At 36.0% G+C, this 16,835-nt stretch overlaps 1 protein-coding gene across 2 annotated transcripts in view; it reads left to right on the top strand.

Annotated features, from left to right (window-relative positions):
- The window catches only part of rxrab (retinoid x receptor, alpha b), a 111,210-nt gene extending 94,375 nt beyond the window's left edge, over positions 1 to 16,835 (top strand). Inside the window, exons 7-11 of one of the 2 annotated variants that reach the window (XM_087252890.1) lie at positions 6,793 to 6,922; positions 10,494 to 10,626; positions 13,656 to 13,747; positions 15,405 to 15,510; positions 16,030 to 16,835. In XM_087252890.1, the coding sequence (XP_087109016.1) occupies positions 6,793 to 6,922; positions 10,494 to 10,626; positions 13,656 to 13,747; positions 15,405 to 15,510; positions 16,030 to 16,177 (609 nt within the window). In that variant the 3' untranslated portion in view covers positions 16,178 to 16,835. 2 annotated transcript variants of the gene reach the window in all.

Raw genomic sequence — 16,835 nt, 5'->3', positions numbered from 1 at the left:
AGTCATCAGAGAAACATCATTATAATACAACTGATTAAAACAATTAAATATGAATTGTAATGTATATAATGATGATGATAATAATAATAATAATTAACAACAACAACAACAATAATAATAATAATAATAAAATAATGATGTTTTATTATTAATAATAATAACAACATTTAGAAAACAATGGTTGTGTGATTAATTTATGGTTAATATTTTTGTAAATATCTATACTAGTTTTTACTAGGATATAATATTATTATGATCATTATTGTTATTTATCATATTACTTTTATAATCATAAGTGAAAAGTATAGCAGTATAACAAGTGAACAAATGCATTTCATAATAATGGTTAGCAGTAATAGCAGTAATGAGCGGGGATTGTGATGTCACAGTTGAGGGAAATCTGGAACAGATGATCTTCAGACACAAAACAACAAAACAAAGTGTACTTTACAGTCAATTTGACAAGTGAAACACACAAACACACACACACACACACACACACACACACACACACACACATACACACACACACACACACACACACACACATAACCCTGAACTGGAACATAAAAAGAGACTTAAGACCTTTGCAGCTGTCCAAGAAAGAGTCACATGCAGATTCGAGCGTCTTCTGTTTGTAAATAAAGAACAGCTATTTTTGCGATCCCAATCCCAGTGGATAGATTGGGCTACACAGCAATGCTCTTTGGCATTAAGGGCCCTGGAGAGGGAACAAACTGCAGAGAAGCACATTGTCATGTCACTAGATAAGAGCGGAGCCATTAACCATGTCAGTTAGACTAGCGCTGGGTATATTTATGCCTTTTGCAGATCTGTCCTCTGTTTTGTGCAGCTGTAAGCTCTAAATCAGGCAGAGGTCAGAGAGGAGGAGGCATATGCTCTGTCTTTACTGCTTTGTATTTTTTTAGATTGTGTTTAATGGTTGTTCGTGTACTCAACCTTAAGCTCTGGAGAAGGTCACATGAATAGAGCTTGAGTAAATCTGAGTTCTTCTTGGATTGATTGGAAATTCGTATAGGGTTTGTTCATCCAAAAATGGAAATTGTGTTATTAAAGGTCCCATAAATAAAGTTTTTTAGATGTTAGTATCAGTATTGTTTATCTTAGGATATGTAAGAGCTAGTGCGCACCAAAATAGTGGTAAAATTTGCGTTTAAGAGATATAAAACTGATATAATGTAATGCTAGCAGTTTGTCACTTCTACCTAAATGGATTAACGGTTTTATTCACACCACCTTATACATCAAATCATGACCAATCAAATGCTTTCTAGTATCTGACAAACTCCGCCCGCTTCAAGACACTTCACATTTGATGCGCTTGAGCTCAACGACTCTCACTGGCAGAACTGTGATTAAACAAAACACTATTCAAGCCCGTAGCTGGGGGGTTCGGGTGGTTTGAACGAACCACCCCCCATGGCCAAAAAGTCCAGAATTTGTCCCTTTAATTATTTTATGTAATTTAATATTATATAATATTTTTATTCTATAATTAATACAATATATTTATATTCAATATATATTGTAATAAAGTGTAATTTTAAATAACTCTGGCCAGTGGCATAGCGGACAGGCCCACAGGGCACGCACCGCGGGGGGGCCCCGCGTGATTACGGGGCCCCGCGTCATCACGATTTCCAATAATTGTAAATCCGGCAACCGCAATAATCAAACTCTTGGGAACAACTGTGGTCGGAATCAGAGGTCTGTGTTCTCTGAACACCTCTCAACCGGTGGACTACTTCATTCTGATTGCTTGCCGCCGAACCGCGTTATAGCTCATACCATAAAGTTGACTTGATTTCAACTATCCTCGACGCTCACACTGGAGAAGACGCGCCGCACTGTTTCTCGCCGCCGGCTCTCATTGAAAATGAATGACTTCTGGCTACTTTGACGCTCTCGCCGCTTTCGGTTTGTGATCGCTCCTCAGTTTGTGAAGGTTTCCCTACTTTTTCGCTCCACCCCTCCTCCCTTCCCCGCTCCTCAATTTGTGATCGCTTCCCCGTGCTGTCTCTCATCAGGGGGCCCCGTCAGTGATCCCTGCAGGGGGGCCTCCGCATTTTGCGCTACGCCACTAACTCTGGCCAGTAATTTGAATCCCAAAAAGCCTCGAAGCCACAATAATGTGACGCGACAACCCACTGAGGGGTAACATTTGAATCTTTGATGCGACATGGATACTGAGTAACGTTGTTGGTCGAAAAGAGCAAGGCAGAAAAGGCAGGCAGCGGCGTCATTACCGCAAAATATTGAACTGTTCAAAAAGACTGCCAACAAGGGTAACGTTTAGGCAAAAGTTACTAATTTCCTAACAGATGAAATCTATCCATAGGCTAACTGGCCACATTAGCCGGGACGTCCTGTATGTTTATTGACTTGTCCAGTACATGACCTCCCTTTTCCTATTTTTGACATTATTTTTTTTAATAACTGTGCAACGAAGGCTTTAATGGCAAGCGGAGTCCTCAGCCATCAGCCTTCAGGTGTCACTTCACAGCAAAAGGCGCTAATCCCGTCACATCTGACCTGCGCCTGAAACACCTGTAGGTGCGCTTTTACAGCCAAAATTCTTTTTAGACATTTACTATAAGCATAAAACGTGTTCTAACGTTTCAGGCCTGTAGCCAGGGGGGTTTGGGTTGTTCGAAAGACCCGCCCCTCACTGACAAAGGTCCAGAATTTGTCCCATATATGAGCTCATTTGTCCTATTTTCGTCCTATTTTGACTGCTATGCCATCATAAATAATGAAAATAATCCATTGAATAAGGCTTTTTAATGTTTTTTAACCAAAGAGGCTAGAAAAAAATCTGAAGAATGAATTAATATTGTATTATTATTATTATTATTTTTATTATTATTATTATTGTTTTAATGTTTTTTTTTTTTTATTATTGAAATGTAAAATAGTGACTGAGGCAGTTGAATCTGACTACCAGTTTTTTTGTCTAATAAATTATAGTAGACAGTTTTTTTTACTTTAGGACTGATATATGATGTAATTTATTTTTTAATTTATTTTTTTAATTAATCTTGTTTAAAAAAAATTTTATTGCAATTTTAAGGAAATATTTTAGTACATCAAAAAGTGTGGTTATGATCAAATCTGACCGAAAAAGTCAGTAAAATGCAGTATTTAAATCTTATAGTTAAAAACTGAGGCGTATAACTGCAAAAAGGTCCACTTTTTGAGAAAAAAAGAACCACCCCTTTCACCAGGCTGGCTACGGGCCTGCTATTGGTTGTTTTTTTTAAAGGGGAGGAGCCACTCTGTCACATGCTCTCTTCCTGTTTCAGTTGAGATTACGTCAAAAATTGAATAAAAATGACATCAAACATTTTAAAGCACTTCATGGGACCTTTAAGTACTCACCCTCACATTTGATCTTGAACATGTTCTCAGATGGCACTGTTCATTTTCATAGAAACCACCTAAATAATCTCACACAAATTACACTGATACTGTGCAACAGCTATATTTTGTATAAAAAAATAACATTGATAATAGTCTCACATTAATAACTATCAAATATTTAAATTATTTCACTAGTGCTTAATTAAGATACATTAATAAATACCAGATAAATAATATTTTAAAATGGTATTTTCATTGTTGAAGTTTAAAACTCTGGGTGTGTGACAACATGAAAACAGTGAGTTTGACACCTAAAAGGAGGTTGAATAATATGAAAAATATAGAATAGAAAGCTAACATTTTTAAAAGTAGGTTTTATTGTTAGTTTGACAAAGAAAGGGGAATTTGAACAAAATGATATATATATTTGGATATATGATCAAAGGACATAAAAGTGCCCCTAGTTGAAGAATTACCCATAAGTTGATTGCAACCACATACCTTGAAAATCGAAGCAAATCCAATGAATCATTTTTGTTCCTGTGCAGATGTTCTTTGTAAAAAAAAAAAAAAAAAAGTCTATTTCTATTTCACAAGGTTATGTAAGCAAAAATGTAACAGTTTTTCTCTCTCACTGGGAGGAGAAGGATGATGATGATCATGATGATTAGGAAAGTCATGATGATTTTGGGATCTTATAGCAGAATTTGCTTCATGAACTGCTCCACCATGCCAGGCCTTTGGCTCATGAGTGCTTGTTCTGATTGATTCGAGCCTGGAGACTGTGGCTTATTCAAGCAGAGGGAAAGGCTTTTAGAGAGCAAGACTTAAGCCGGAAATAAAAGTATTCCATTGGGAACGAATGACAGGAGTGATTTCCACAAGATATCTGCTCAGTTTTCCATTCGCATCACTGAGTTTGACAGCCGAGTTTCTCATGTTGGTATCTTTGCAGAATGCAGATAAAGTAACAGGGGCAAATCAATAACAACTGGAAGGCCGTTTCAGCTGCGTTCCGAATACATTTTGTGGTTGTTTCTAATTTGTTTATCGCATTCTCCGTATACAAGCCTGAGCACATTTATATAGAAACTCAGTGTTGTTCAGAAGTTCACCAAGGCTGTTCCTATATGATTGAAAACAGTAATGCTTTGAAAGATTAGTTTTACTGGAATATATTTTAATATTTATTCCTGAGATATTCAAAGCTGAAATTTAAGTATTACTCCAGTTTTCAGTCAAATGTGTCTTAAAGTTATTTCGTGATTTAATGCCCCAGAAACATTTCTCAAAATTAATATTGCTTACAACAGCTTCTTAATATTTTTGTGAAAACTCAGATTTTATTTCAGAATTCATGTACAGTAGGTATGGAAAGTATTCAGACCCCCTTAAATTTCACTCCTTGTTATATTGCAGCCATTTGCTAAACTCATTTTTTGGTCCCACTTTATATTAAGTGGCCTTAACTAATATGTACTTACATAGGAATTAAAAGTTTGTTACAATGTACTTATTGTGTAAATACGTGTATTTATTGTGTACTTATGCTTGATTAAATACATGCATGTAATTACATCTGTAATTAACTTTTGTAATTACATTTGTAAATACACTGTTGACCACCCCTTACACCTTAACCCACCCTTAAACCTACCCATGCCACCAAGCCTGTCCATAACCCAACCTCTATCCCAACTCAAAAGCACCACAAGTGTTCTCAAATACATTATAAACACAGTAAATACATTGTATTTATTTTTTTGATCTAAGTACAAAGTAGTTAAGGACACTTAATATAAAGTGGGACCAATTTTTTTTTTCCTTATTAATGTAGAAACAGCAGCCCATATTGACAGAAAAACAGAGAATTGTTAAAATATATTTTTGAAATACACTTTGCTTAGTATTTAGTAGAAGCACTCTTTTGATCTAATACAGCGATGAGTCTTTTTGGAAAAGATGCAGCACACCTGGATTTAGGGATCCTCTGCCAATCCTTCTTGCAGATTCTCTCCAGTTCTGTCAGGTTGGATGGCTTTGTTTAAATTTTTCGGCCTCTCCAGAGATGCTCAATTGGGTTTAAATTAGGGCTCTGGCTGGGCCATTCAAGAACAGTCACGGAGTTTTTGTGAAGCACTAGAACTACAGAGGCTACAGAGATTTTGTAATTTAAAAACTTTACTATAACAAATCAATATAACCATAGTACCCTGACTTTTTCTAAATTTATGTATTTTCCATTCTAACATTATTATTTTATTAAAACGTACACTGAAAAATTGATTCAAAGATGATTCCTTGGATTTACTTGTTTTTTTACGTTAAGTGGCTAGTTTAAGTGGGCTGAATTTAAACAAACAAATGTAGTTGACCATTAGTAAACTTTATTTGTTTGTTTAAATTTGACCCATTTAAAATGTTTGCCATCATTGTAAAAAAGAAAAGCCCTTGTCTGATTTTGACCGCGTTTTCGTATTTCACCACTTTCTCGCCTTGTTATTAACTTGTTCGCTTTATTTTTTGGATTCTGTTTTTGTCTTTCCTAATTTCTGATACCGCTCTTCCCCTGACTCGAACTCGGTCATCGCCGTCGTCACGGTCGGCTCCCCTCCAGCTCTCCCCTCCGCCGACGTACTGGTTGCGGCGGGAAAGCCCTCCATACGGAGGTGAGCTGTCAGCCAGCGAGCGTGAAGAGGAGCGGCGTCACACCGTACCACCGGCCACGTAAATCGCTGCCTCCAGAAACATCCGCGGGGCTACGTTTTCAGAATGAACTTGAATTTAAGACGATACTTAAATTGTTCTAAGTTTGGTGAACTGAACAATTTAAGTATAGTCTACAAAACCGACAAGTTAAATAAACTTAAATATGCTAATTTTGGGAGACTCCATTGCTCAATTAAATTGAGGCAACGAGTTTACTTAATTAATTTAATTCATTTAACTTATTTTGGGTTTTCAGTATAGCTCTCACTCAAAAATGAGCAAAGTTTTAATAATTTTCCTATTTAAAGCATGACTTTCCTGGACTCGTCAGACCAATAGAATGGAATGTTTGCTATTTTGTAGACCAATATAGGAACTTTACTCTCATTTTGGTGTAATAATTGCAGGCACAATTATATTATGCAGCAACTGAAATCAAATTTTTGAGTGAGATGCTAATGGTCTAATCCGATTCAATAATTTATGCTAAGCTAAGCTAAAAGTGCTCCTGCCAGACCCAAAGATTGGCTGAATGGAATGGTAAAATTCAATAGTTTAACTCTTGAGGGGCTGTAAAATTACCCTTTTACGTTCCTTTAACCCTGGACATGGCAAAAGTTGCTCAACTAAGACATAAAAAGAGCTCAGTAGTGATTTTTCTTTCTGACTGAAGTGTCCATATCTCTCCGTTTCTCTCTCCAGCCGAACGACCCTGTAACAAACATCTGCCAAGCAGCTGACAAGCAACTCTTTACCTTAGTGGAGTGGGCCAAGCGGATACCTCACTTTTCGGACCTCCCGCTGGACGATCAGGTCATCCTTCTGCGAGCAGGTGCGTCAGAAAATAAACACAGAGCGCTTTTGTTTGAATCACGACCTGGCGCGACCTGCTTGCATACATCTACAGTCTTCAAGCTATGTAAGGTTATAGCTGAACAAAATAGCATGGGCTAATGAACAGGGTATGTTTACAGTTATTACAGTATTACAGTCTATTCAAGAAGCATTTATATGGATTCAGAGACGCATCTGATCCTGCCTCAGGCCGTAGCATCGATTAAAGGAGGAATTCCATCTCATTATCTGGGAGTGAGAGACCTTATTCTGTTAGGGATGATGGCTTCGGTACAGAACCAGGGAGAATAAGAGGCTGGATTGTTCTTGCCTTTCACATGTTGCATTTATTTCATTAGACTGAAGGTTGCCTGAGGACAGTCAATCTCTCAGAGTCATTCGGTTGTGTGTGTTTTTTTTTTCTTTCAGAGCCTTAGAAATGGGAATGTAGGATTGCAAGGATGCGTTAAACATTTTGAAATGTCCTAAAATTCATTTTAGTTTAAGAGAATGTAAGTTTAGCTGATAGTGAGCTTCTTTCATACTTAAAAGGTTTCAAAACACTTTAAAATAAAGCTTTATAAGGATGCCATAAAGAACCATTTAGTTCAACAAAGAACTTTGGTAACACTTTACACTATAAAAAACAAAATCACTATTTGTTCAGCACACTACTTTTTCAGTCATATATACTAAGAATTGTGAATAAGAATTGATTACATAAAAATATGTTATGTCAACAATATTTGCTCAAATGTTATGTTTACATGTTTAACTGAGTTTTCTGGACAAACATTTTTGTGTTGAACAGGAATGATGATATTTAAATAATTTGCGCATGCGTGACGTGACGATCGAAAACTAAGCTTGTTTATCAGTTGCTTGAAAGAGGGGTGACACAGTGGTGCAGTTGGTAGCACAGTCGCCTCACAGCAAGAAGGTCGCTGGTTCGAGACCCGACTGGGTCAGTTGGCATGTGTTCATGTGGGTTTCCTCTGGGTGCTCCGGTTTCCGCCATAGTTCAAATACATGAGGTACAGGTGTATGAGTGTGAATGGGTGTTTGCCAATACTGGGTTGCAGCTGGAAGGGCATCCGCTGTGTAAAACATTTGCTGAAAAAGTTGGCAGTTTTTTCCACTGTGGTGACCCCTGATGAATAAAGGGACTAAGCCAAAGGAAAATGTATGAATGAATGAAGTAGTAAATATAAAAAGTAGTAAATATGTGTTCATTTTTAAGTAAAATTATTAAAAACAGGATGATATGCTAACTAGAACTAATTACTTATTTTGCAAATTTGAAAAAAATCATCCTCTAAACAAAAAAAAATAATTGACTCAACAGCAGTAACTGTTGCTTCAGTTGATGTTACAAGAATATCTTTATTAGTAAAATACAATAATCAACATTGCATAAATAAACAAAATTATATTAGCTGAACAAAAAAATTTTTCCTGAGAAAAACTAAAAAACAGTTGTTGAGACAACTCAAAGTTCTTATTGCATCAAGTTGCCTTATTTTTTTTTTTTCTCATTTATTTATTTTTTACAGTGTATAGTTTAGGTCACAATTCATGTTAAGAACTACTGTATGGAATAAAATCACTGTTATAAATATTTTGTGCGTAATTAAAATTTACGCATCTGTAATTATAAAAACGTTAAAAAAACTGCTGTCTGGGCTTCCATTGCCTTTCTACATCTCCCTTTCTTCATCTGTTCAATACTTTTACCTGTGCCATTTCATTTTATTACGCATAACTTCATTTGTAATCGAATTAGGTTTGTTTTCTTTGCATATATGGATTTTTTTGCTTGCTTTCAACATCAGGTGAAAATGTGGCTGTATTTGCCTTTAAAAACCTTTTTTAAGAGTGCGGTGCCATTTCTGCCAAGAACCAAACCATTCATTGAGCCGTTCTTAATAGAACAGTTTCATTAATACACAAAATTACACAGAAACTTTGAGGCACCATGTTTAGCTTTTACACACAGGAATGTGAGATATTGAAGGAAGCAAAAGACACATCTATACTACCTTCCAAAATCGATCAATAAAACATATCTCTGTAGAAAGGAAGTGAAGCAGAATTTGAATTTGGACGTACCTTGATGCCTCCAATGGGGAAATTTTAAAGCTTTCGGACACAGCCAAAGAACATTTTAAAGCTCCAAAGAAGCATTTAAGAAACTTTTGTGGAATGGAAAGATTCCATGAACTGTTGATGGTCTTCATGAACCATCAAAGCCAAAAAACTTACATTTTTAAAGAAAAACTTTTTTTTGGAAATAGGCTTAATTTACAACTTACCTAGAGTTAACCAGTTAAGATTTATAATTTTTTTATCTAATTAATCAATCTCCAAGTTTAAAAGGAGAACCTTTAGCTTAGCTTAGCATAAACTATTGAATTGGACCATTAGCATCTCGTTCAAAAATATTCTAAAAAGTCTTTCGATTATTTTTCTATTTAAAGCTTGACTTTTCTGTACACTGTAAAAATTAAAGGTTCTATTTTATCCTCCAAAATTACTTTTAAATTTACATATTTTTTCACAATTTCACAATTGTGATTACGAGTGCCACACACACAAAAAAAAAACACACACACACACACCAAATTTCATATCATTCTAAAAGCACAAATAACTAAGTAAATATTAAGTAAGTGAACATCCATCTCATTTTCTGGTCTCCACAATTGTCCTATTTAATTTTGACAAAAAAAAATGGTTCCTTTAAGTGCTAGCTTTTAGAAGAGAGATCCACCAGGAACCATTACATAAGTTTACAGATCTTACAGTAACTCTTTTTTGAAATTTGAGTTCCTCCAATAACTTTCAAAGTGCTTCGAGGTCTTAGTGTAAGGAAACAGTGACTCCAGAACCTCAGTATTGACAAAAAGTGCTTGTAGGATCCCAGTTACTGCAAAAGGGTCCTGCAAGTACTGCAAAGACTGTCAGTGGTTCCTCAAGGAACCCCTTTTTGAGAGAAAGAGCTTTGGGGCACTTAAAATACATTTTGAAGTTCCTTGAGTACTCAACAGGTTACTTGAAGCACCTTTACTTTTTACAGTGTAGTTTCATTGTGTACTCATAGCTGCTGAAAATTAAATAATCAAGGGACAGATGCAATAATATTATGCTGATATTACGTTCCGTTATTATTATTACACAATGATATTGTGTTCCTTTATTATTACTGCCAGAAAATAAAAAAGTATTAAAGTATAGTTCCTAACCATATGGTCCAACTTTAAATTTTCCATCAGTCAAGCTTTAAATAGGAGGATTATCAAAACTGTTTGGTCATTTTTTAGTGAGATGCTAATGGTCTAATGCAGTTTAATAAGTTATGCTAAACTAAGCTAGATTGATTGAAATAGATTCAAAAATGGTAAAACTCAGCTGGCGACTTGTAAAATAAGAAAAGTGGAGTGTTCCTTTAAGAGTGTTGAGTACACAAATACAACAGAAACCTACACACATATACAGATACAAGATGTGAGCCTTTCCTGCTACCTGCTTGTTTGTTCTTTCATCAATGTGTTTTTGTCCTCTGTTTCTAGGGTGGAATGAACTCCTGATTGCTTCTTTTTCGCATCGCTCCATAGCTGTGAAAGACGGGATATTATTAGCTACAGGCCTTCACGTCCATAGAAACAGCGCACATACTGCTGGTGTTGGAGCCATTTTTGACAGGTTAGTGAATGTCCGTGGTTTCTGAGGGGAATGGATTTGTCTTCTGTGGATCCCAAAAGGAGAATTCTTGAACATTAATAAGCATTGGCAGTTTTGGTCAATGTAAGGAATGTTAATGAAGATAAGATGTCAGCAAGGGGTACATTTTATGCACTATAAATAGTAATAGAATAGATATTGAAGTAAAAAAAAAACTATTTTACACAAATACAGCCGTACTGTGAGATATAGTAGTCCATATATAATCAATCAATATTTCAACCTTTTTTTAATTTATTTTAATACTCAATAGATTAAATACTTAATCCTTTCTCTCAAGAGTTTAAAATACTTAACTATATTCATAAATAGGCTGATTTTACAACTTACCTGGAGTTAATCAGTTGAGTTTTACCATTTTTGAATCCATTCAGTCAATCTCTAGATCTGGACGCGGGGTGGGGGGGTTAGCTTGGCTTAGCTTAGCATAAATCATTAAATCGGATTAGACCATTAGCATCTCATTAAAAAAAAATCAAAAAAGACTTTTGACTGGTGTGATTATACGCTTCAGGCACAAGCTAAGACTGATCACACTAGTGTGATCGCAGATATAAAAGGGTAAATAGTTTAATAGCAGTATTAGACATAAGCCAGTTATGTTCACTTGCAAAATTGTTGTGTTCCCCAAACATAAACTTTAAGTTCTAGAAAAAAAAATGTTTTGTATATAAAATAATATGAGGTCAGAGTAAAATAGCAGTTCAGTTTTGACACAAAGTTTCTTGATAAAGTGCAAAATTATTTGCAAAAAAAAAAAAATACTAAAAAATACTGACGTGATTGAATAACTTTTTTTTCTCCTGTCTCATTTTTATGTTCACTTATAGTTTGTAATTTTCATCATGTGCAGTGTTTCATGGGATTAGTTCTTTTCCTTATTAAAGCCAATAAGTACAGTACCACCTGCTTCAAATGTTCACTTGATCTTTATCAGCTGATAAATATGGGCCAGTAGGGGCCTTCTGCACCTACTAGTAGGCTCAGAAGGCTGTTATCATCTATCCACATTGTTAATCAGCTAGACTAATAGAGAAGACTCCAGATCTAGATCTGTTTTTACATTACTGTGATGGTTAGGTTTAGGGTTGGGGTAGGAATAGACGTTAATAGAATACAATTAATGGGAAATTTTATAATATACTTGCTTACATCCAACTGTATTTGATCTACAGCTGATTAACCATGTGGATGGATGTTAATAGCCTTCCGAGTCTACTAGTAGGCGCAGAAGGCCCCTACTGGCCCAAATCTATCAACTGATAACCACTGAGAGTGGCTAATCAATCGAGTAATGACAATCAAATCGGCTGACATTACAATCTTGTAGCAGTTCAATTGTCTGTTGTTTTAAATATAAGATTAAAATGATTAGAATGAAATAAGATTCAAATAAATCCAAAAAATAAATAAAAAAGTAAAATTTTTCTCTCTTTTTTTAATGTTTTGGTGCAAGATGCTAATGGTCTAATCCAATTCAATGATCTATGCTAAGCTAAGCTAAGCTAAAACTCAACTGTCGCCTCACAGCAAGGTCACTGGTTTGAGTCCCAGCTGGACCAGTTGGCATTTCTGTGTGGAGTTTGCATGTTCTCCCTGTGTCCGTGTGACATTCAAATCGGCTGACAGTAAAATCTTGTAGCAGTTCAATTGTCGAATACATTTTTGCTTAAATTCAAAGTTTATAAAGTTGTGACTGACTTCATAACTAGTTTGGTTGATTTATTGTGGCTTATAACTTTTAAAAGATATTCTTTACAACAATTTGTAAACATCTCTATGAAAGAAATGAATGTGTAAAACACAAAGCTAAAAAAAGCCACTGAAAATAAAAATTGGTTAAAAAAAATGTAAAAACTTGTTGACTATTAATGTATATATTACGGGTTTTCAATCTGCGGTCCAGTTGACATTATTGTATTAAATATAAGATTCAAATGATAAGAATGAAATAAGATTCAAATAAATCCAAAAATAAAATAGGAAAGTAAAAATGTTCTCTCTTTTTTGAATGTTTTGGGCGAGATGCTAATGGTCTAATCCGATTCAATGATCTATGCTAAGCTAAGCTAAAACTCAACTGTTTAACTGTAAGACGACACAGTAGCTCAGTGGTTAGCACTGTCGCCTCACAGCAAGGTCACTGGTTCGAGTCCCGGCTGGACCAGTTGCCATTTCTGTGTGGAGTTTGCATGTTCTCCCTGTGTCCGCGTGGGTTTCCTCTGGCTGCTCTGGTTTTCCCGACACGCCGTACATGAAGAATTGGGTAAGTTAAATTAGCTGTAGTGTATGTATGTATGAATAAGTTTGTATTAAAGTTTCCCAGTGCTGGGTTGCAGCTGGAAGGGCATCTGCTGTGTAAAACATATGCTGTAATAATTCCACTGTGGCGACCCCTGATGAATAAAGGGCTAAGCCGAAGGAAAGTGAATGAATGAATGAATGTTTAATTGTAGCATAGCTGTAAAAAAGTGGAGTGTTTCTTTAAAGTCACTGTCAGTGTGTTCAGTTTACAGACGGAATGGACTTGTGATCTACCTTGTGTGTCTTATAAAAGATTTGTGACAGCCGTAGGTCACGCATGCATGAATTTTTGCAAAGAACCTCTATAATGATATGTGACGGCGCATCATGAAAGTGTCCCGCACATCTACTCTTGATTAATGGCATTTTTACATTAGGCCATGTGGCAGTTTTATGTAGCGCTGTGCTAATGTTTCACTGCCAGAGTGAGATATGCTGGTGTCTCCGCTAATGAAATATCCTCCGTCCGCAGCACAGATAGATGTGTCTTATAAGACGTAATGACTTTGATTTTCAAGGCGATATGAAAACTATATGTAAAGGTGGAGCGATGACTCAAGAGTGCGCCTGTTTAATATGTTAAGGAACATTTCCCTCCATTTTAGGAGTGTGCTGTGGGGAAATATGAGTTTGTTATTCATCAGACTGGCTGTAAGCGATTTTTGTCACTTTTTTTTTTCATCCAGAGTGCTGACAGAGCTTGTGTCAAAGATGAGAGACATGCAAATGGACAAGACTGAACTTGGATGCCTGCGAGCCATTGTTCTGTTCAATCCAGGTACAGTAATGCGTATTTAAACACATTCTCATAGTCAAGCGCCTATAAGATGCCACTTGATTATGCTGTTTGTTTTGGCAAGTCTTTTAAAAATGTGTTGGAATGAAGTCAGAATAAATAAGATTCCTGTGACTGTAAACTTCAGTGTAAGAAGCTGTAGCTGGTTTGGTTTAATAACAGCTTGTGTAAGTAGACTGCTAGCCCTTTGTTGACATTAATAGAACACAATTTTTTGTAATTTCATATACAGATAACCACAATTTATATCATTATAAAGATAACCGTGCTTATATAAACACTATAAATGAGGACTTCTCCCTCAATCCCCGGGTCTGAATGCAGACACAGTGCAGCAGGTCTCTTGCCCTGTCTATTTTAACCATTAGCCCTGCTAGTAATCAAGAGGATTTAGGCAAACACAGCAGCACGGAGATGTGTCTAAATGTGAACAACTCCTGATAAAAGATAACGTCCGCCATTCTCCAATTCTCGTACTGCTCTCCAGACAAAAATGCTTGCTGGACACAAACAGCTTTGCTGTATCGGCCTAGACAGCATCGCGGGGAAACAGGCCACAAACCCCATAGATCATGGAGACAAACACATACGACCCTTCATGAACGGCTAAATACTGTGTACCGTGGGTCTGTGGATGCAGTCTAACTCAGTCATCAACATGTCTCACAGCTTGGCACTTGCCTTCGGAAAGTATGCGCAGTCATGAATAATTAAGGAGCAGGGTCTTCTCATAAGATAAGAAAACTCCGCTATGAATGACAATGAGAAATCAACACGTCATCTTTGCACTTGCAGCTTTGCGCTACGTTGCTGATTTTGATCCCGCCCCAAAAATCATTTTAAACCCGGAAGCTGAAATTAGCTGACAAAAGCTTAAAATGATCCAGTTCTCCCCACAATTAAAGCTAACAGGTGCTAACATTGTCTTAACTGATGATCAACACACACAAATCTGTTAAAATCTCAGAAAAAAAGTACTCGAGGGTTTCATAAACCTTTAAACTATAATGCCAATCATGTTTTTTTCAGCATCATTATTCCAGTCTACAGTGTCACAGGATTCATCAGAAATCATTGGTGACAAAAATAATCATAAACTGGTGATTTCATTCTTTTAGCTAATTTTAAAGCTTACAGACTTTTAAAAATCAAGGTTTAAATGGTTGTTCTGCCTAATATCATATATATATATATATATATATATATATATATATATATATATATATATATATATATATATATATATATATATATATATATATAACATTTATTACAATTAGAAATGCTTCATTAATTGTCTTCAGTCGTACAGTTGATCAATTTAAAATATTTACTCAATGTATAAATGATTACTTTCTTCCTGACCTTCAACTTTGGAAGTTTCTCTTTCTGTGGTTTTGATTGTTTATCTTTACATAGTGATTCCTGTGAAATATAAAGCTGACACTGTGAAAACGACTCACTCACATTTTAGTTTAGCCAATTTACTTATACTCCAGCGCATGTCTTACACATGCGGTATAAGTGAATCAGCTAAACTAAAACTGGCCATGGTGATTGAATGTGTGTGTGAATGAGAGAGTGAAAATGACTCATCATTAGTATTTCAAAATATATTGTGGTTTGTGTGTTTTTTTAGATTCAAAAGGATTGTCTAATCCATCAGAGGTGGAGGCATTAAGGGAACGGGTGTATGCTTCACTAGAGGCCTACTGTAAACACAAATACCCCGATCAGCCTGGCAGGTACACACACACACTTTCATCCCATGTGATTATGTACACTTCGTTCTTTCACTGGATGATTACAGCCTATTGAGACTACAAATAGGCGCAGAAGGCCCCTACTGGCCCATATCTACCACTGATAACGCCCAATCAATTGAATGAGTACATTGGAATCTGGTGCTAATTTAGTGATTTAAATTTTTAAGAAACTTACAGATTTACAGTTGAAGTCAGATTTATTAAGGCGCTAATAATATTATCCCTAAAATGGGTTTGAAACTGTTTTTATTTTAGCCAAAATAAAACAAATAAGACTTTCTCCAGAAGAAAAAAATATTTTAGGAAATACTGTGTAAAATTTCCTTGCTCTGTTAAACATCATTCAGGAAATATTTCTAATAATAGAGGACTAATAATTATGACTTCCACTGTATATTTAGTTTTTTTAACATTCTATAAGTATATTAACATTACATTCATGTTTATTATCAGTGTTGTTTTGCCTAATATTCTCTGTAATATTTAAAAATCGCGCAGGTTTGCCAAGCTGCTGCTGCGTCTGCCCGCCCTGCGCTCCATCGGCCTCAAGTGTCTGGAGCATCTCTTTTTCTTCAAGTTAATTGGAGACACGCCGATCGACACTTTCCTCATGGAGATGCTGGAAGCGCCGCATCAAATCACATAAACTCGTCATGTACGAAACACACGGCAGGAACATTACGCAATGCGCTAAATACTGTCCAACCCATTCATTACGGAATACCATGCCGGATTAAGTGAGTTTTTCCTGGTTTGCATGCACGTTTGGGAAGTCTCGCAACGTTCTGGAGTTGTTTTTTTATTTCTTTTGCCTTACAGAGGTCTACCTCTGCTTTCCACAGCCGAACCGCCTCATCTCTGAACTCACAATCATTTTGCTGTGAATGAGAGGACACAAAATACCTCAGATGCACTTCTACATGCAGCTGTCCTTAAAGCGCGCCACTGTGTCGATTTCAGTGGGTACGTTTACATGGTCATGAGACATCCAATTATTTATCTTCTTCTGAATAAGGCAATATTACGATTGAGGTGTTTACCTGAGTTGATTTTAGAATATATCTGTCATGTTCCTGCTTTAGATGTTATAATACTAATGCTACGCTCAAGTCCCACTTAAGATGTTTGTACTTAAAGTTGGAAGTCTGAGACTTTAGCATCTTGATGTAATTCCGACTGAAATGTAATATTAAATAGAGGGTGAGGCTTTCATTTTGTGCATCATCACACACGATGCGATTTGCGCAAATCAATTTTCATTCGTTCATTTTATTGTCGGCTTAGTCCCTTTATTATTCTGGGGT

This window comes from Danio rerio, chromosome 5 (assembly GCF_052040795.2).
Source record: "Danio rerio strain M-AB ecotype USA chromosome 5, GRCz13ab, whole genome shotgun sequence".
In the NCBI taxonomy this organism is placed as follows: Eukaryota; Metazoa; Chordata; class Actinopteri; order Cypriniformes; family Danionidae; genus Danio; species Danio rerio.
The sequence above is the reverse complement of the archived record's forward strand: the minus strand, read 5'-3'. Positions and strand labels throughout refer to the sequence as shown.